The sequence below is a fragment of the Callorhinchus milii genome, unplaced genomic scaffold (assembly GCF_018977255.1).
Source record: "Callorhinchus milii isolate IMCB2004 unplaced genomic scaffold, IMCB_Cmil_1.0 Scaffold6, whole genome shotgun sequence".
NCBI lineage: Eukaryota > Metazoa > Chordata > Chondrichthyes > Chimaeriformes > Callorhinchidae > Callorhinchus > Callorhinchus milii.
In genome coordinates this window covers 17,769,218-17,790,513 of record NW_024704747.1, presented here as the reverse complement: position 1 = coordinate 17,790,513, position 21,296 = coordinate 17,769,218, and the positions used below count along the sequence as shown (strand labels likewise).

Here is a 21,296-nt window from a genome sequence, read left to right as displayed (position 1 = left end):
ATACTCGCCGGGAGGGGGCGGGGCAACGGCCACGTCACCGGCAGAATGAGCCAAAACTCATCAATATATATATATATACACACGTTTTCAAAAATCACATATTACTGTTTCGCATTTAAATCGCGTATAAACCCCAATTAAATTAACTCGATTGGTGATAAACAGATTTCATAAAATGGCTTCGTCGAATCGACTCCCGAGGTCTCCGACCCCGAGCCGAGAAGAGCCGACATCTCCGACCCCGAGCCGAGAGGAGCCGAGAAGAGCCGACATCTCCGACCCCGAGCCGAGAGGAGCCGAGAAGAGCCGACATCTCCGACCCGAGAGGAGCCGAGAAGAGCCGAGAGGAGCCGAGGTCTCCGACCCCGAGCCGAGAGGAGCCGAGAAGAGCCGAGGTCTCTGACCTCGAGCCGAGAGGAGCCGAAAGAAGCCGAGCCCCGAGCCGCCATAGCGTTGCGTTGGTTCCCGGAGCCGAGCGGTAGCGAGGAAGGTGAGGAGAGATATTGTGATCGTTTCGTTATTTAAAACCGGTTTCGACCGCCGCTGCTTGAGTTTCGGACCGTGTGAAGTCGGTGCTGCGCTCGCGGGCCGACCGCCGGCCCGGTACACAGAGGCCGCGGGTCGAGCATTTGAGGGATTTGCCCTTGACTGAGGCCGTCTCCTGGGTGATGTCCTGGGGCCTGAAACCCAACTCTGGTACAGTGTGTGTCTGCCTAACGGGGGCTCACAGGCGGCTGTGGCTGTGAATCCACCCCCTCTCACACTGTGCGGGCGGCGGCTTTGTGATGAAATGTGACCTGATCACCTCAGTCTGTGCAGCGACACTGACGTTTGCTGAAATGGACCTCTCTCTAATTGGAACAAAAACAGAATCCGCCGAGAAAGGAAAGTGAGTCAACGTTTCAGGTCCAGGACCCTTCGGCAGGACTGGGGCACAGGTGGGGAGGGAGAGGCTTTTTTTTGAAGGGCTAACAGAGAGGGGGAGAGGCAGAGCAAAGGAAGACAAAGGAGAAAATGGGGTAGAGGACAGGGGATGGTGGGTCAATGAGGAGTTAATGATGCAAAATAAAGTGGGGGAGGGGGTTGCAACAGGGGAATTGAGGAGTTAATGATGCAAAGTAAAGTGGGGGGGGGATTGCAACAGGGGAATTGAGGAGTTAATGATGCAAAATAAAGTGGGGGGGGGATTGCAACAGGGGAATTGAGGAGTTAATGATGCAAAATAAAGTAGGGGGGGATTGCAACAAAATAGGCAGACCAGAGAGAGATAAAGGTGCGTCTGGGACCCAGATGAAGTGGTCATGGTCACAGAAGTGGGGGAGGGGGAAGGTGAGCTGTTATGGTCTGAAATTGTTGAAATCAATATCGAGGCCAGAGGGCTGTAAGGTCCCGAGCAGATAGATAGATGAGGTGCTGTTCCTCAAGCTTACACTTGGCTCATGGGAACAGAGTAAAAGACCATGGATGGAGAGGTCAGAGTGCGAGGGGCAGGGAGAGTTGAAGTGGCAAGAAACTAGAAGTTCGGGGTTGTGTTTGCGGACACAACGGAGGTGTTCGGCAAATGGGTCACCCAATCTGAGTTTGGTCTCCCCAATGAAGAGGAGAGAGACCACATTGTGAGCAGCGATTGCAGTAAACTACATTGGTGGTAGTACACGTAAATCACTGTCTTATTTAAAAACTGTGTTTGGGGCTCTGGACAGTGGTATGGGAGGAGCTGAAAGGGCAGGCGTTGCATCTCCTGCGCTGGTGTGGGAAGGTGCTGGGGGGAGGAGAGCAATTGTTGGTGGTGATGGAGGAATGAATCCTCTGTGACTCCGTCTGGGAAAAGTCATTATTCTTCTATGCTTTGAAGTGCTTGATATGTTTTTATGTGATATAAAATGCATGTATTATTATTGATGTAAAATCTTACTCCTAACATTTCCCAAACCTTGATATTATTTGTTATCTTGTCCAGAACCCAAAGGATTATGGATCTGGATTGCAAGAAGGTTCATTTTCTGCTCAATCCGAACAAAACTACCTCCACTTTGTTGCATTTTACGTTTATTTGTTCAAGTTGGTTTATGATTTGCTGGAAGAAAATTATAACGTGGATAATGGTTTAAAGCCCATTGAAATTATGTTTATTGTGAACAAACGTAGAGTGTACAAGATCTTTATAAACATTAGTACTATACATCCTGGCCTTTTGTGCAATGCTTAAAAGTGACTGATAACATAAATTAACAGTGCCTCAGGTGGACGATGGGATAAATCTGTCTCATAAATGTTTTATAACTTTTTCCTAAATGTAGAATAATTGGTTCAATCACTGATAACATGTGTGAGTAGTTCAATAATCAGTTTGTACAGCTTGCTTAACTAGAGTAGCTGTCCTTTTAGTGATCCAAACGCTGAATGATTGCCCTATGATTCTGGTTGCAGGGAGTCACCAAACTTGGCTGCGTTGTTTGGGGGCATCAAAGTGCAGAGGGGAAGAGACTCCGAGCACTAGTTGTCCAGGCCAACGCATCATGTTATATTTCCAGAAATCTTCCAGGGAATGGTATGGACCAAGAGATCTGGAAATGGATCATCTGTTCCCCAGTGGCACAAGACCCCAGGGTCCCTCGTGCAATTGGTGAGGGGCCCCCTTCCTGATTCTGAAATCTAAAATTTTGCTTACCTTTACCATCTCTGTCTCCTCATGTACTCTCTCCCTGTGAAGGGCACACATGGCTATATCGAAATGGGGAGGAGAGAACACGAGTTGTTCTGCCGCCAATTAGTGGAGCCCCCGTAAAACCACATAGGCCCTGGTTGGACTGCACCACTTGCACCATAATAATAATCTCTCAAGAAAAAAACAATAATAATAATAATAATCCTTGCATTTGATATAGCGCTTTTCACGTCGGGAGGACGTCCCAAAGCGCTTCACAGAACACACTGTAAAGTGAATTGACTGTATATTTGTGGGCGAACGCGGCAGCCAATTGCGCACAGCAATGTCCCACAAACAGTCGTAGATTGAAAATGACCAATTTTATTATTGTTTTTTGTTTTATTGGAGGGATTATTATTAAGCTCTGTGTGGAGTAAGGAAACTTGCCCAAGGTTTCGCCCTCTGCCTGGAATTGAACTCAGGTCTCTCGCTTGCAAAGCGAGTGCTCTAACCACTGAGCTACAGGACTCCATAAATTGGTCACTTCAATCCATGACTGTTTGTGGGACACTGCTGTGCACAATTGGTGTTTTGCCCACAAATATACAGTCAATTCACTTTACAGTACATTCTGTGAAGCATTTGGAGACGTCTCGAAGACGTGAAAAGCACTACATCAAATGCAAGGATTATTATTGTAGTTACCCACTGCTGCTCCCTCAGCTGAGGAATGGTAGTTACAGAGGAAGGAAGTACTAGCTTTGTAGGACAGAAGGAAAAGTTTCAATGAATGCCTTCATGTAGCTCAATTCTAACTTAATACTGCTTTTTTTTGTTGCAGGTTATCGACATGCTGCGATTGCCTGTCTTTCACAGGACACTAGCAGGCATCTCCCAATCTGCCAAAGGTTGCCTGGGAGCGAATAACAATGGTAATATAATCTGAGTACTAGGGAAGCATTGTTGGCTCATTCGCTGTAATATATTGAGAGGCTTGTGCATTTTGTACGGTGCCTTGCATGGAATATACATAAAATGTATCATTTCGCCCACAAATATACGGTCCATTCACTTTACAGTCTATTCTCTGAAGCGTTTTTGAGATGTCGAAGACGTGAAAAGCGCTATATCAAATGCAAAGATTATTATTGTATTATATTATATTTCAGGAGTGAGTTGATCCTTGTTAGATCAGAGTTTGTTAAACGGAGGGAAAGTCGGAGCATGTCCTTGTGGGCTGCTCTCACACAATCTCCAGTATTCTGCATCGTGGATCAGAATTCTCTCCTCTCTGCACACAGAGTCAGCACAGGTCTGGCTACAATTTACCTCTAAATTCGCGACTCACTTTGATGACATGAGGACTGACAGTGTTCACTGTTGACACTGGATGAAAAAAGTGAGACAATGTTCAGCCAATATTGACAGCTTCCAGCTTCCTGGGAGCAACATTTACCAACAATTTAAAAGCCAGAAATTTGTATTACAATTGTGTTCCGCAATTATGTGTTCCATATCTGAATCCTTATCATAACCAAATTCAAAAAATGTTTTTAATTTTAAAAAGTGGATTTCGCAGATTTAGGTGGAGCTGAAGCTCGGAAAAACATGTGTAAATTGCCAGGCTGTTGTGTCTGTTCTATGCCTCTAGATAGAGCTGCAATGTTTGTATCCTTCATATGGAAGATCTGAAAATGGAAACCAAATAGTGCGTTGCTGCTGTACATTGTCACCAAGTATTTTAATGTGGTTATGTTTTTGAACAATCTACTCTCAACCAACTTTTTCCAGGTCGCTGTTACACTGAGAGTCATGTACATCTGCAAAACTTTATTTGAAGATTGATAAAATTGTATTTAAGCTCCAATATGCCATCTGCATGTTCTTAGTTTGGTCATTGAGGAAGTAGCTCTTTTGGTCTGTTAGCAGTTCAATATTTTCCTAATCTGGATTATACCTAAAATCACTTTGTTTTGCCAGTTATCACAAGCGGTGAAGGAAAAGAGTAAGTGGGGAGAGAATATTTAGAACATAAAACACTTATTATCTTCTTCTCTTCCACCCCCCCCCCCACCCCGACACCAATAAAAGTGGCCTAAAAAAAAATCACAGAAAATGTAGCTATATACCTTCTTCCCACCCCAACCTTTTTTTCTCCAGCTTGCTCCCTTCCGAATGGGATTGAAATTCTGCTCCTCCATGCAGACCTGAGGAAGTAATACAGAATTGGATGAGTGGCGGGAAACGGCACCAGTAGATGTTGCATTCAACCCCCACCCCTGGAGTATTCTGCTTTGAGTTTGCCTTTTCTATTCAAACCCCTATAATTTTCCTCTTTGTCTCTACAGCAGAATGCCATTTTACTTTGGGTGTGCTGATGACCAGTTAATGGAGAGAATTTCACTGAGGCTAGATGCTCTTTTTTTTTTTTAGAAATACACTCAACTGTAAGTCATAGGGTGACCTTTTATAATCCCGACCATGCTTCCTCAGCTCCCTCCTCATCAACCGCTACCCCCCACCCATCCCCCAGCCTCCAAGCTCAGGTTCCCTGTGTGAAACACTTTGAGACATCCTCCTGCCATGAAAGGTACTATATAAATGTATACTCATATTGCTGTTGTGCTGGATTTATTGTCTTGAGAGAAAACCATGAGTAACTCATTATATCTCATTTCCCTCTTTCCTCAATGTTATAGTTCGCACAACCGCTACAGCAGCTAGCAACTTGGTTGAAGTGTTTGTGGATGGGAAGTCATTTATGGTAGAGCCTGGAACCACTGTACTGCAGGTAAGCTAAGAGCCTTAGTAAATGTAATTCAAGAATGCAGGTCCAAACCTGGCAATAACAAATGAGAAATGTGTTTGACTGACAAGGTGAGAACTCCTAGAAGTAGCCTGTTTCATGGCAATGGACAACCTACGTGTGAAGCTAGACACATTGCCTCAAGTTAGATTTTAAGTGGCTACAGAAACATTTTTTAAAAATTTACTGCTAGAGAATGAAAGCCCCGAGGCTCTGGAACTCTATCCCCCAGTGCCTTCGCTTTGCTTCCTCCCTTTCCTCCTTCAAGGCCGGTCTCAAGACCTTTCTCTTTGACTGTGCCTTCAGCTCCCCTCTCGACTCTCTACCCCCTCCTCGCTCCCTCCCCTCCTCTCACCCTGACCATTTCCCCCCTCCTCGCTCCCTCCCTTCTCTCCCCTCACCATTTCCCCCCCAAGGCTCAGGTCCTGACCCAACTGTCCAGCACCTTGGGACGTCCTCCCGACGTGAAAGGCGCTCTATAAATGGAATCTTGTTGTTGTTGTTGAAAGCAGCAAATTGTGAAAATGGATTTTCACAAGCTCGGAGTTGATGAAAATTGGTTGCCAGTCTTTCCTTTGTTGAAATTGGATTTGTTTTCCCTGCGGATTATTGATGTTGAGTTCCATATATCAGAATCTGATTTAAAGCTAAAATTGCTATTCAGTTTCAGGCAGACTTTAAAGATTGCATGACACTATTCAAAAAGAAAAGGGAGTTTCTCCCAGTATCCAGCCCGCTAATCCCACAAATAAAATTGGCCATTCACTGCATGGCAGTTGGTGAGACACTGCTCTGTGTAAATTGACTTGGCCTACAAAATACACATTCACATTCAAAATAGAAAATACACACAACGCTTCAACAACAATAACTTGCGCTTATACAGTGCCCTCCATGCAGCGACACTGTTGACCATTCTATCCTCATCCACTGCCTCTCCTCTCACCTCCACCTACACCGTTCTGTCCTTGAATGGTTTAGATCGTACCTCTCACTTCCTGCACTTCATCCCCACAAGTGGTTTCTTTAGACCCTGTACCGTCTCGTACGGCGTTCCTCAGGGCTCTGTCCTTGGTCCCTTCCTCTTCAATATCTATATACTCCCTCTTAGTGACATCATCCTTCCACATGTATGCAGATGACACCCAACTGTACCTCTCTGCCTCCACCATTGACTCCAGGGCCACTGCTGTCCTGACAGAATGTCTGTCAGACATCAAGTCCTGGATGAGAGCTAACTTTCTTAAGTTGAATTTCAACAAGACTGAGGCCCTCCTGATTGGCTTCCATCAGCGCCTCCACACCTCAGGCACTGACAGCATCACCATTCACAGATGCACACTCCATCTTACTAAGCCAGTCCGGAACATTGGCATCTTGTTTGACCCTCAACAATCCTTTCTACCCCACATCCGTGCCATGTACTGCTCTGCCTTCCCCCACCTCCACAACATCGTCCGACTCAGCTACTGTCTCATACCGCAGGCCACCAAAACCCTCATATGCGCATTCATAACATCCAGGTTTGATTATGCTAACTCCTTGCTTTCGGCCTCCCCAACTCCTCTCCATAGGCTGCAGATCATCCAGAACTCTGCAGCCCATGTCTTCTCCCGCTCCAGGCTCCGTGATCCTATCACCCCCATCCTCGCCCGACTCCACTGGCTTAACATCAAACAGAGGATACAGTTCAAGATCCTGGTCCTCGCCTTCAAGGCCCTCCATGGCCTTGCTCTCCCCTACCTCTTGCGACCTCCTAACCCCCTACCATTCTGCCCGCTCTCTCCGCTCAGCGTGCTCCAGCCTGCCCCACCATTGCTAAGTGGGCCTTCTGCCACTGCCCCTACTCTCTGGAACTCCATCCTGTAATCCCTCCGCCTAGCCCCCTCCCTTGCCTCCTTCAAGACCATCTCAAGACTGTCCTAATTGACCATGCTTTCAATCACATTGCTTCCCCCCCTGCCCTCCACCCTCCTCAATCCCGACCACCCCCCAGCTCGGGTTTGAAACACTGATTGTCCAGCGCCTTGGGACGTCCTCCCGACATAAAAGTCGCTTTACTAATGTCATTTTGTTGTATTTTTGTTGTTGTAAGGATTATTATTGGAGTATTCTGAACTAAAAGTAGATGTACTCGCCTTGTAATACATTTCCCATCTAACATACTGTATTTAATCTGTTTGAGTGCCATTTTGCTATTGCTTGCTTGCTATAATTCCTTCAAAAAAATAATAAATTGGTCACTTCAATCCACAACTGTTTGTGCGACACTGCTGTGCACAATTGGCTGCCGGTTTTGCCCACAAAATATACAGTCAATTCACTTTACAGTATATTATGTAAAGTGCTTTGAGACATCTCGAAGATGTGATAAGGTGCTTTATCAAAATGCAAGGATTATTATTAGTAATAGTCGTAGTATTAACTGAAATAATCTCTTGATTGCAGGCCTGTGAGAAAGCTGGTTTCCAAATCCCTCGTTTTTGTTATCATGATAGGCTCTCCATCGCTGGGAATTGCAGAATGTGCCTGGTGGAAATTGAGAGAGCTCCCAAGGTAATAGACAAAACCTGTATTTATAATGGGACAGATGTAGAATGGAATTGCTGAACTAGAAGTGTAACAGTAGCTGGAAATGAGTAATGTCACTGATGAAATAGGGCAGTTTCAAGGTAGATGTATCTGCCCATCAGGGTAAAGTGCTTTGGTAGCCTAGGCACAATATAAACCAAGAGACATCTAATTGGATCCATTGCCACTAGAGAATAGAATTTGAGTTCTTGAACAGGCATTTAAGGCAAAGGGAGCAATAATTTAACTAGTGATAAAAATGATAAATTGAGACTTTAGGGAATACGAGTGTAAGAAAGCAGACTAGTTTGCATCGGGGGAGCAGAATCTTCTGAGTGAGTCTTTATACCGGGACAACTGTTTAGACACTGGAGGAATGTTGAATGTGATACAGTCATAACTGTGGAGTTGTCTCTCTGTTAACTCTGTTGAAGATTCTTCTTTTCATTTTGTTGATTTTTCTGGGTAAGTATTGTTTTTTTCCTTTTTAAACGGTGAACATTTTATTTCACTTGCAAACAGTTATTATTGAGTCTGACAAAGAGATTACGCTCACCGTGGAAATGGCATAGTTGCTGATGTTTTTGCAAGAAGGACTCTTATAGATGTTACTTTCTGGCTGTGCTGTGCTAGATTTTACACACTATTTTCTCGGACACTGTTGTCGCCTGGAATTTGTTTTCTATTGGAACACATGCAGTTGGGGGCCCCATTAGCACAAATTCTGGCATCGCTACAGTTATGTCCTGCTGACTCACAATTCCTTATTGCTCCATTAGTAACTTCAAATGCCAGCCACTAACTGTGTTGCCCTTGTGTTTTTTCTTTAGCCTGTGGCTGCCTGTGCCATGCCAGTGATGAAGGGGTGGAATATCCTAACAAATTCAGAGAAAAGCAGGAAAGCCAGGTACAGTGTTTATCCAAACCCTTTTCAGATTACTGGGTGAACATACAGCAAAACCAGTCTGAAAGTTAACCCATATAGGTTGTTGAACCAATATTTAGAGAGAACCCTGTGGTGCAGTGTACCACTACTTCAGTGCACTTATATAGCACTCTTTACGTAGGATGAACGTGTCCAAAGCTCTTCACAAAAACAGTTGGGAACACCAAACAGGAAGGAAAGTGGAGGAATTATGAGTGTTGATCAATTTTTAAGTGATTTTTGAGTTGTGCACAGTACAGCAGGGGGAAGAGTTCTGTAAACGGGGAAGATGTTGCTATCTGCTGTTTTCTATTTGAATGTTTACAATCTTGTATGAGTGTAATAAATCACGTTAGCAGTGCAACAACTTTTTTTTGGTCTCAACATTGTGCTTTATTTTTAACGTCAATCGAAAAATATCTTTCCGACAGGGAGGGTGTGATGGAGTTTCTGCTGGCCAATCACCCATTGGACTGTCCAATCTGTGACCAAGGAGGAGAGTGTGATCTCCAGGTACATGCAAAATCATTGATATTACTAACAACAACAGCTTGCATTTAAGTAGTACCCTTCAAGGTGGATAGTATCTCGGAGTGCTTAACAGGGAGAACAGAGAGGTGACAGTAGGGCATGGTCAAAGAGAAAAGTCTCTAAAATGATTTTAAATGTCCCCAGTTGATGGTGTGAATGAGATGAATTGTAAATGCTGAATCTATAAAGCTGACAATTTATTAGAGATAAAAGAGACCAGCTCTAAGCTCAAAGAACACCAAATGAGATGGTGTAATTTAAGCTTATTTCCATCATCTGGACTGTTATCGCTGACTCTGAGGTAAAAATGGGCTTGAATGGACAGTTTCATTGCTCCAGAAATACAAAAACTACCAAATTCCAGTTGGTCAGCAATAAGTGATAATGTAATAAGTAAGTTCATGTGACAAAGTTCAGGTGGATTATGGATGCTATCTGAACTTCCTCTGTCAGGAAAGTTATTTATTTCAATAGTGTACACTATGATTTCAGTTAAATGTTACTGGCCATCTTGTTATTCCAAAGTATGGGTCACTGTTCTGCTGCCATCCAGGTCCTCCTATATTTATTGTACAATATTGCATTGTGTGCAGGATCAGTCGATGATGTTCGGCACCGACAGAAGCAGGTTTAACGAGAGCAAGAGAGCCGTGGAGGACAAGAACATTGGGCCACTCGTGAAAACAATAATGACCAGGTGTATCCACTGTACCCGCTGCATCAGGTAACACATTGCCTGTCTGTTGGGTGATTTCATTTTATTTGGTGCCTGTCTGATTGTCTTAGTGTGGAGTCCTGTAGCTCAGTGGTTAGAGCACTCGCCTTGCAAGCGAGACACCTGGGTTCAGTTCCAGGCAGGGTGAAACCTTGGGCAAGTTTCCTTACTCCACGTGCCTAATAATAATACCTCCAAAACAAAACAATAATAAATTGGTCATTTTCAATCCAATACTGTTTGTGGGACATTGCTGTGCGCAATTGGCTGCCACGTTTTGCCCACAAATATACAGTCAATTCACTTCACAGTGTGTTCTGTGAAGCGCTTTGGGACGTCCTCCCGACGTGAAAAGCGCTATATCAAATGCAAGGATTATTTATTTATTATTAATTGAGAAATCCAGTACATTAACAAGGTTAAAAAGAATAAGGATGAAGATGAACTAAATGCAAAATAAATCCGTGGGATCAGTCGTGGAACTAGTGGGGGGGGCTCAGGGTGGGGCGGCCTCACGACAAATTGGGCAGACTGGCCTGTTTCCTTGCTGTATAATCCTTGTAATTCTGTGTAGGACTGATTAAAATAAGGACAAGACAGTCAGACCTGTTAATTGATTCTTAACATGCACATATTGAGCAGTACTAAAGGTGGTGTCACCAAGGTTTACAGTGAAAAGTTAATGCACAATCTTTAATGTAATGCTTTTAATTTGAGTGTTTGTGTTGTACTCCCATGAGTTACAGACCACTTGGGACACATTTTGTTGTATTCACTATATGATCTAAACCCCTCTGGTGAATATCCATGATTCTACTTACATGACTAACACTGATTGTTCTCTGTGCAGAATCCATAAAATCTGACAGTAACTTGATGTATTCCCCTGCAGATTTGCCAGTGAGGTGGCAGGTGTGGACGACTTGGGTACAACTGGAAGAGGGAATGAGATGCAAGTTGGCACGTATATCGAGAAGATGTTCATGTCCGAAATGTCAGCGAATATCATCGATCTTTGCCCTGTTGGGGCTTTGACATCCAAGCCTTATGCTTTCACCTCCAGGCCCTGGGAGACAAGGTGTAGTGTCTTAGTGACTAATTGTAATTTTTGTACCCTTTTGCTCTACTTTGAAACTGTCTGGAGCATGTGATTTAGCCAGGTTGACATAATCTAATAAATTGGCTATTCTAATCTCGCTTTATCTGTTAGTTCAGTTATTTTACCAAGTGGAGATAGAAGCAAAAGATTCTCAGTCACAGTGAGAATCATTTGATAGTATAAACTAACAACCCCAGGCTTCCTGCGATTTCAGTTCTCACTGTGAATTGTTCTCTATGCAATGGTCCAAATAGCTGTGAGAGTCCACATGCATTACCTTTCCCTTCCTCCTGTACAAGATCAAGAGTCCAGTCTGTGCCTCTCCTGAAGGCATGGCTGAGAACCCATGAGAAAATGTGAGCCCAGACTTGCATTTATCACATTAATAATCATTAATCTGAAAGGAAGGTACTTTTTTACTGCTGGGGATATGTCCTACAGGATTCTGATTGTGTTGTTTTCTGCGATCTTGGTTCCGATGTAAAGCTAACATGATGTTGATCTTAGTTCTAGAATCTTATGATAATCCTCAAATGAGGCACCTCCCAATCTGTACTAACCAATTTCAATTATTATTCTGTAACAGGAAAACCGAGTCCATTGATGTGATGGATGCTATTGGAAGTAACGTTGTTGTGAGTACACGGACCGGGGAGGTGATGAGAATCCTGCCTCGTCTGAATGAGGATGTGAATGAAGAATGGATCTCTGATAAAACCAGGTACCAGGTATTGGGCGCATGGGGTTTTCTGTGTAAACTGATAGAACATGCATGATGTTAGATCTAGTTCTTTTCACTCCATGGAGTTATATGATGGAAGATCTTACTTCTAAAAGTTCCTAATGGCAGCAAGGTATGAGAATGTCGTTTAAGGAAATGTTGGAAGGGATCTGGACAATTGAATGGGTGAACGAAATAACACCACCAACTTGCATTTATATAGTGTCCTTCATGCGTTCCAGAGCGCTTAACCTAGAAATGGTTGCTAGGTTGTTTAATATAGACAGATGTAAGCTAATACATACAAGATTCATGTACACAATAAAGGGGTGCCATTAGCAGTTACTCCACAAATGTGTGAATAAGTTTCTAAATTTTGTAAATTGAGTGGCTTGATCTCAGTTCAGTTATTTTGCTTTGTGGAGATGGGAGAAAAAGATTTTCATAGGCACTATGAGAAACATTAGATAGTGTAAACGAACAACCCCAGGCTTCCTGCATTTTCAGATTTCACTGTGAATTGTTTCCTTTGAGAAAGATGATCTGAAACTGTCTAAATGGCTGTGGGAATTCATAATTGACACTTCCCAGGGACCTTTCCCTTGTCCTAGTAAAATATCTAGATTCCAGTCTGTGTCATCCTGGCATGGCTGAGAACCTATGAGAAATGTGAGCACAGACTTTCACAATCCCACTTTGTGACAGTGGATTGCTGCCCTGTTATTATGGTTTCTTCACTTGAATTCTTTTGAAGTGATGGCCCTCTGAGCTCAGCCTGATGGCTTTTTCTGTCTGGCTCTGCAGGTTTTCGTACGATGGCCTGAAACGTCAACGCTTGACTGTGCCCATGGTCAGGAATTCTGAGGGGCAACTGGTCCCTACGTCCTGGGAGGAGGCATTCATCCAAATTGCTGGAGTGGTAATTGCCCTGCATCATGTTAAATAGAAGCCAATACGTTTGTTTTTTGGGGTGGTGTTGAAAATTATGAAAGTGGCATAAATAGATAGAACATTGAGTCTGCCAGCTGATAACGCATGGTGAGAGAAAATCATTGCTACCTTTTCCTCTCCTTGTATACTGCTCACTACAGTAGGAGTCTGGTCAATCAACCTTTATTAATATTAATTGCTCTCAATTCTATTTCCCAACAGTGCACTGGGATTAATATCATGCTGATAAATTGCCTCTGCCTTGTGGGAGCGCAGTGTAACCTCCGATATTCTCTGTGTTGTTTGTCCATTTGATCTACTTTGAATTTATTAATTTTTGCTCTGCACGCAAAAGCACACAGTTCACTGCCCTTGACCTGTTGAGAATATGAAGCACGCAGTGAAAGTGGTGCTTAAGTACATAGGGGCACAGAAGAAGTTTGTTTGGCTGATACCTGCATTTTACATACCCACAAATTTAAGAGTCTTTCCAAATGTCTTTTGAAGAGGAGGGGACAGTTTGTTAAATGGGAAAGCACTTTAAAATTTGACCCATTCAACAAATGAAACATTTAACATCTCACTGTTACTTCTGTTCGGTATCATTTTGTAAATAACACTCATCTCACTAAGTGGAGTTTCAAAGATCTTGCCGTTTATATATCAAGTGTTGGGATGTCTTAAGAGAATCAGGCACGACCTTTCTGATGGGAATCTTGAGTTGTTGCAGGTTAGAGAAGATCGAAGAACATTCTCTTTTTTAAAAAAAATCCAGATTGAGTTTTATTCGCACACAGTCTCTTTCCAAGGTATGAGTAGCTAATCTGTTCCAAGCCATTAGAATCCACATGGGTAATGTTTTTGTTGAGTGGAAGGGTTCAATATATTGCACATCAACACGTGGGATGAGACCATTTGTAGGGATATTTCTTTAAAGATAAATCTAAACTTTTTGATTTCCAATTTTTTTTTCCTCTTCTGGCTTCAGCTTCAGGGAGTGCAGAGCAAAGATGTGGCTGCTATTGCTGGAGGAATGGCTGATGCTGAAGCTCTTGTGGCCCTGAAGGATTTGATGAACAGATTAAACAGCGATTCCCTCTGTACCGAGGAGATCTTCCCCATGGCTGGAGCCGGGTAAGGCTGCAATACTGTCTAGCTGGCAAGTCTTTGCAGTGCATGAATGTAGTGCTGGTAGATATGAACATACCAATGCTGGTGCATTATAGGCATAGTTTCCATGATCTGTAACTGCTCAGAAACACCACTGGAAGGTGTACCAGAACACTGGTGTGATCTTCATTCCAATTTAAACTTCCCCTTTTTGTGAAGCACCACATCCCTCTTCGCTATCTTTCCTAGAGTCCCACCCAAAACCAAAAATTGAAAGCTGTGCGCACTGACCTGCATCTTACAACTGCAAAACAGGTTCTTTTTGTGAGCAAAGGGTGAGGATTAGAATTCTTTTTTCATGTTTAGTAAGGTGCATAACAGTTATTTACCTTTGAAATAGCACGGATTTACGCTCTAACTACCTGCTGAACACCAAGATCGCTGGCGTGGAGGAGGCCGATGTTCTGTTGCTGGTTGGCACCAACCCACGTTTTGAAGCCCCGCTTTTCAACGTTCGAATCCGAAAGAGGTTAGTTGTGGTCATGATCAAGGAGCTAGAAAATGGCTTTGTACCTATACAAACCCTGCAATGTTCTTGGTGAGCAGGTGCAAGTTGATCCTGCTGAATACTTACTCCAGCAAATCTTTTCCAAGTCCCTTATCAAGGGTGTTTCAAGCTTTGCGAAAGAGGAGGGCGAAGGTGTTTTGGGACATGAATTCACAGTTTGTTGGGAAAGACTTAGAAGATGAAAGTAAATTCAATAATTGGAGATCAAGACTGTAAATGAATACATTTTAGTCTGGGTGTTGAATTAATCTGGAAATGCACAAGTAACATTAAGAATGTTGTCAAAAATCTCTTTTCTCATGCTGCTTGTTCACAGCTGGTTGCACAATGACCTCCGAGTGGCTTTAGTTGGGGCAAATGTGGATTTGACTTACACATATGATCATCTTGGAGATTCCCCACAGGTGCTGCAGGAGATTGCCTCAGGAAATCATCCGTTCAGTCAGGTACCTCAATTGAGTTTTATCCTCACTCGGCTAAAAAGAGGAGCTCACGTTCTTCAGCTATACATGAGTTATATATTCAGCTATATATAATTCTGATTCATTTAATTTACATTGATAGATTATGGAGCACTTTGTGTTGACTTGTGAAACACTGTTTAGAATTCAATTCCAGGCAGGGCGAAACCTTGGGCAAGTTTCCTTACTCCACATGCCTAATAATAATCCCTCCAAAATAAAATAATAATAAATTGGTCATTTTCAATCCACGACTGTTTGTGGGGCACTGCAGTGCGCAATTGGCTGCTGCGTTTCGCCCACAAATATACAGTCAATTCACTTTACAGTATATTTCTGTGAAGCGCTTTGAGATGTCGAGAAGACGTGAAAAGCGCTATATCAAATGCAAGGATTATTATTAGAAAGGCTGATGCAACACACTGATTCAGTGCAGGTATTCTAGAGCAACAGTTGAAGCACTCAAGAAGCAGTATGTCATCAGTGCTTGGAGAATATATGTTTGAGGCACAAGAGAAATCAGAAAGGGCCAGCATGGGCCCTTAAATAAAAAACAGATGAACCTAGACAAAGAAAGGTCTCCCATTTCTGCGGTCTTACAGGAATGAGTTTGTCAGGAATGGGCCTCCATGGAAGATCATAGTACATGCAGTTATTTAGTTTGTTTAGACCCTGGACTACACTGGTGTCATCCTGATATTGATATGCATTTCAGTTTGTTAGCAGTTTGAATATGTATGTGTGTGTATGAGGTTCACTTAGCAGGGGGAGTCATCCTGGAATGTGTGCTGTTAGGAAATTGCAAACCTCTCTTAAAAATAATAATCTATACATTTGATGTAGTTTCACTTATTATTATTATTTCACGTCATGAGAACATCTAAAAGCATTTCACAGGATATACTGTAAAGTAGCGTGGCTATATATTTTGTAGGTGAATGAAGGAGGAAACTAAATATTTTTATGATTCTGTTCTTTCTGTTCCCTTTTCTTCTCCTCTTGCAAACAAAACCCAGGTCCTGAGCGAAGCTAAGAAACCAATGGTGGTAGTGGGCAGTTCAATTCTTCAGCGGAAGGACGGTGCAACTATACACGCTGCAGCCAGCACAATCGCACAGAATGTTCGAGTGAGCAGTCAAGTTGGGAATGACTGGAAGGTCTTGAATGTTCTCCAAAGGTTGGCAATGTGTTATGATGTTACTGAGTCTTATCCTATAGCAATCTGCTGGGATGCTTTCTGAGATCTTCCATTTCTGCCTGTTGCATGAATCCTCCCAGTAAACTGGTGGTGAATTTAATCTGTTCAAAGCAGAAAACATCATATGGATTCTTTCATAGATCTGTGTATGAGTCGAAAGGGATATGCTAGGAATTGAACCGCCATCTTTTTGATATGATCCTTGATACATTTTTTATATAAATCCTATAACAGTCTCGTATCCAACTGTTCCACTATTTACATTGCAGAAATGGCAGGTGAAACATAGGGGGATAAAATCCCATCATAGGTTAAAAAATTGTATGTCTCAAAGTGAGTGAAGGTAACTTGCTTTAGGCAGTGTGGAGTGAGCTGTACCTGCGTGTGATGCATACTATGGCAGACCTGTGCTTGTTTGATGCTGAACCAAGTTGCCACAAGATTGGTCAGGTTTAAAGTGTGCATCTTGACAGGATGGCCAGTCAAGTCGCTGCTCTGGATTTGGGATACAAAGCTGGCGTTGATGCTATACGAAAAAACCCACCAAAGGTACTGTTCCTGCTTGGAGCAGATAACCACTGTGTCACACGACAGGATCTTCCAAAGGGTTGCTTCATCATTTACCAGGGTAAGTGCAAGCACGCTCCCTGCTTACACAACAAGACTTCAACCCTGATTTCATCTCTCAATTCTAGCAGTGATCTAGAGGGATGGAAGTCTCATTTCAAATACTGTAAAACTTTTAACCAAAATCTCAACAGCTGTAATGTTAGGCCAGTACAGAGGGAGCTTTACGCTTCTATAGTAGATGTACTATACCTGCCTAGGAATGCTCAAAATCAACATCAGATACTGCAAAGAATTGTCTCCCAGCCGCTGATTAGCATAAGTCACGAGAAAAATATAATTTAATGAAAGAGTTTCCACAGACAGGCTTATAAATTATCATATTTTGCTTCTATTCTCAAATAATGTAGGCCATCACGGAGATGTTGGAGCTCCCATGGCAGACGTTATTCTTCCAGGAGCAGCTTACACAGAGAAGACTGCCACATATGTTAACACAGAGGGCCGGGCTCAGCAGACCCAGCTGGCTGTGACTCCACCGGGCATAGCTAGAGAGGACTGGCAAATCATCAGGGCAGTTTCAGAGGTACTTACATGTGTAATAGAGTATTAACTTTCCTTCTACATTTCTCAACCCCCCCCCCCGCACCACACACACACTCAAAGACACTCCATGGTAATCCAAGCCATTTTTGATGGTTAACCAGCCTGCCTGTCTCATCAGTAAGATTCTTCAACCTTGCAAGCCAAAGTATGAAAGATTAGGGCAGTTTTAGTCAGACAGTATTATGAAACTTACAGATGATTTATTTACTGATAAAATGTAGGTTCACATAAGAGAAATTAAGCATTATTAATAAATACACTGGAGCTAATAACAAGTGCGTTTCAACATCAGTATCTGTTCTTAACAATCATGGATGCAACAAATTATGATTAACTTCAATACAGTATATTTAAATTGGAAGTCTTGAGTATTGTTTGGACAGGGTCTGAAGTGAACAGTGTGTGGAAGCACACACGTACTTCCCAGCAGCCATTTGACATTCCCTTTTTTCTTCCTGACCTTCCACACCCCCCACACAAACTCAACAGAGATCAAAAAACAGGTCTGTTCTGAATGCTTAGTACCAAATCACATAGTGCATTTATTCACTGATGCATGAGAGGAAATCTTTTAAACTTAACTCAAGATCCTATGAAGCCTATCATTTATTTTCCCTAAACTAACTTGTAAGTTTGAGTCACTGCCAAATCATAAAATTATTTAAACTTAGGAAAAGATCACAATTGTCTTCCTATGTTCCTCCAGGTAGCTGGCGTTACACTCCCATATGATACCCTGGATGAAGTTCGTAAAAGGCTGGCAGAAGTATCTCCTAACCTGATCAGCTACGATAACATTGAGGAGGCCAACTTCTTCAAACAGGCAAATGAACTTGCAAAGGTCAGTGTCCTTTCAAACTAGTAACCTTATCTCTGAGAGTGCACACAATGTTTAATGTATGATCTACTACCTGCATTTATAGCTTATGTAAATGCCGGGGTAAAGTCGATGCATAAGACAAATGGCAAGTGCTCCATCAAACATCTGTTGCGACAATGAACAAGTACTTTCATGTTATTTTAAAAAAAATAATCTGAAAATGTGAGACTCATACTGGAGGTTACAAAAATTCTGTTTCAACAAGCTAATGTTGGAAGAAGGCAGATGTTGGTTATAAGCTCATCTCAATAACTTAAAAAATGTAGTGACTTGATGCAAAAACTTGCAGAGCCAAGGAGCTAAATTAAGGAAATGGGTCCTTTTAAAATGATATAGAAATTCTTCATGCTGAAGCTGGTGATGTTTCCAAGTGTATCATGTGCATTGCTTCTGTTTGAAGTTGCATTCCAGTTCTCCAACTGACACATAACTGGCTCTGCTCATTTTTTTTAACAGCTGGTGAATCAACAGCTCCTTAGTGAACCACTTGTTCCACCTCAGCTTACAATTAAAGACTTCTACATGACTGGTATGCATTAACAGAATATTGATGCGAAAGGTTTGCAGCTGAGTCCTGTATAAGTCAAATGAAGAAAGCATTTTCCCTAGTCTCCCTGAGACACTAAAAAATACATGTATTAGTATATTTGTAAATGTTGATGTTTTGTAAAAGTTGTCATCTTCTGGGGTTTTAATTTGGGGAAGAGGTAAAAAATGCTAATTTTAGGTTTTGGAAGCAGTTTGTAAATGTGCTTCGTTTATCCTTCCCTCTTGCAATGGAAGTGAATGTGGAAAGAGAGAGAGATATGGAGAAGGGCATTCGTGGGAGTTATTAGATCAGTCAAGTGTTTAAGAGGCTAAAATCAACCAAACAAAATTTTGAGTGGTTTGTAACCATTACCACAAAGCTCTTCAAAGGTGCAGCAGGTTAACATTCTGCTCTTTTAATTTCTGGATGAACAAGCAAAGGGTGAAAATCTTCTCTTCAAGGTAGCTGCAAAGATTATTAATGAGTCTGAATAAATCTCAACAGAGGTCTTGATATGTAAATCCACAGCAAAAAATCATCAATAATTGGCAGTAAATTGACAATCTCACTCAAGAAGCCATCAGATTTATCAGGTTAAAAACAGTTCCATTTACCAGTTATTCACAAAATGTGCTGTCACGTGCATTTATCTTTCCTGACAGGTAGTATATAATGCCATATTATATTTATATATAATATATAATAAATATATATATGTTATATATATATACACTATACACTGGCAGGAGAGTGAGTGTGTGTGTGTATATGTATGTGTGTGCAGATATATATATAGTTCTCTCCTGCCAGTGTATAGTGCATATTTTGAAGGCATTATGTGTTTCACGTACAGGACAGTCAGGCAGCAGATTTTTGAGACCATGGAAGTAATTGAATGAGTAAATTTCGATTTCTCACGGTTGTGAGACAATTTTTTATGTTTATTTGATTGAATCTGGCTTTACAAATTATTTGCAATAGTAAATGGGTTTCTCAGATCTACAGAAGCCAGTCCATCAGAAATCTACTGGCTTGCTTGTATAAGACCCTCGCCATGAAATTCAGAATACTTATCTCTTCTTGCAGATCCAATCAGCAGAGCTTCCCAGACAATGGCAAAGTGTGTTAAAGCAGTCACAGAAGGAGCCAAGGCGATTGAAGAGCCTTCCATCTGTTAATACAGAATAAAGTAATCACAAAGTTATCTGTACCACACAGCTGCAACTGTGTTCTGTGTAACCCATACAATGCTGGCCTCCTATGAACAATGAATGTAATCCTGGCCAGGGATTGAAAACATTATAGCAAACTTTTGTGTGGCTCTCTTTGGAGAAATTATTCTTTTGTGCCTGTCTGGTTCCATCACGTCACTGTAAAGTTAACATCTATTAATGTAAAGTAATATAAACTACTGCAATAAAATAGTTTTAATACAATGCTTGGGCTGGGTAATAAGCTTGTGAATTTGAATACACTGACTCTTTTTGGTCATAGTGATTGTGTAAATGTTTATAAAACCTTCCACTGATAGCAGTTCTTTCATTGTCTTATTCTCAGCTATATGTTATATAAATGTGTACTACCAAAGTGAGGGAAGGCCATTGAGATAACTTCTTCATGCAAGTGTATATAAAATATCCTGCATCAATTGTAAGTTTGCCTCAATCTCTAAGCATACTCAACCGCCAAAGTAGATCTGAAAGCTCACAAAAAAATATAATTCAGCATTAGTTTCAAAAATATTCCCCAGTCTGATTAATCAGTTGGCAAATATAGCATAACAAATACAAACAGGAATACTTTGTGCCAGATTAGCTGGTCTCTGCTTAGGCAACAATAGGATCAAACCCATACCACTACCAAAATTTCATCAGCCAATGTTTCTACTTTGTCCCATTAAACCTCTAACCAGTGGAGGTTTGAGAAAAAGCTAAGAAAATTAAGGTTAAAAAAGCCACTTCATTTGAAACTGAATTCCTTTTTATGCATTCTGAGATGGCATCCTGTATGAATGGGGCTATATAACTTGCATTTATTATAGCACCCTCCACAGCGTCACATCTCAAGAGTACTCAACAGTGGCGGAGCCTGACTCTGAGCCGGGTGGGGGAAGGTGGCTGTAAGTACGATTGAAGAGGAAGGTTTTCAGGCGGGACTTAAAAAGGGAGAGTGAGGCAATGCGGAGGGTTTGAGTGAGTGTTCCAGAATTTCAGGTTGTAGTGGTTTGGTTGAAAGCGCGACCTCCAAGTGTGGGGTGGAGGGTGCATATAAGTGCAAGTTATTGTACTGCAGGTTACCTGGAGCCAGACCCCACCCTCTGTCAAGAATGTCAGCAGATTCCTTTATTCTCTCTACCCTTTTGTGGAAAACATCTGTCCAGTTACTATTTGAGATCTAGCTAAATTGAATTTCTTTGGAATTAAAGCAGC

At 42.1% G+C, this 21,296-nt stretch overlaps 1 protein-coding gene across 2 annotated transcripts; it reads left to right on the top strand.

Moving 5' to 3' along the window:
• Window positions 1–407: 407 nt before the first annotated feature.
• ndufs1 (NADH:ubiquinone oxidoreductase core subunit S1) lies at window positions 408–20,521 on the top strand. 2 transcript variants are annotated; one of them, XM_007900049.2, is made up of 19 exons: window positions 408–490; window positions 3,492–3,582; window positions 5,350–5,441; window positions 7,905–8,012; window positions 8,858–8,934; window positions 9,384–9,465; window positions 10,077–10,207; window positions 11,091–11,276; window positions 11,884–12,018; window positions 12,823–12,937; window positions 13,937–14,082; window positions 14,459–14,587; window positions 14,943–15,072; window positions 16,104–16,264; window positions 16,759–16,913; window positions 17,263–17,438; window positions 18,165–18,299; window positions 18,795–18,867; window positions 19,954–20,521. In XM_007900049.2, the coding sequence occupies exons 2-19, from the start codon at window positions 3,501–3,503 to the stop codon at window positions 20,043–20,045; spliced, it is 2,205 nt and encodes a 734-aa protein (XP_007898240.1). In that variant the 5' UTR covers window positions 408–490; window positions 3,492–3,500; the 3' UTR covers window positions 20,046–20,521. The 2 variants fall into 2 exon arrangements, with proteins under 2 accessions (XP_007898240.1, XP_007898241.1); XM_007900050.2 differs by lacking the exon at window positions 408–490 and adding an exon at window positions 879–889.
• The last annotated feature ends 775 nt before the right edge of the window (window positions 20,522–21,296 follow it).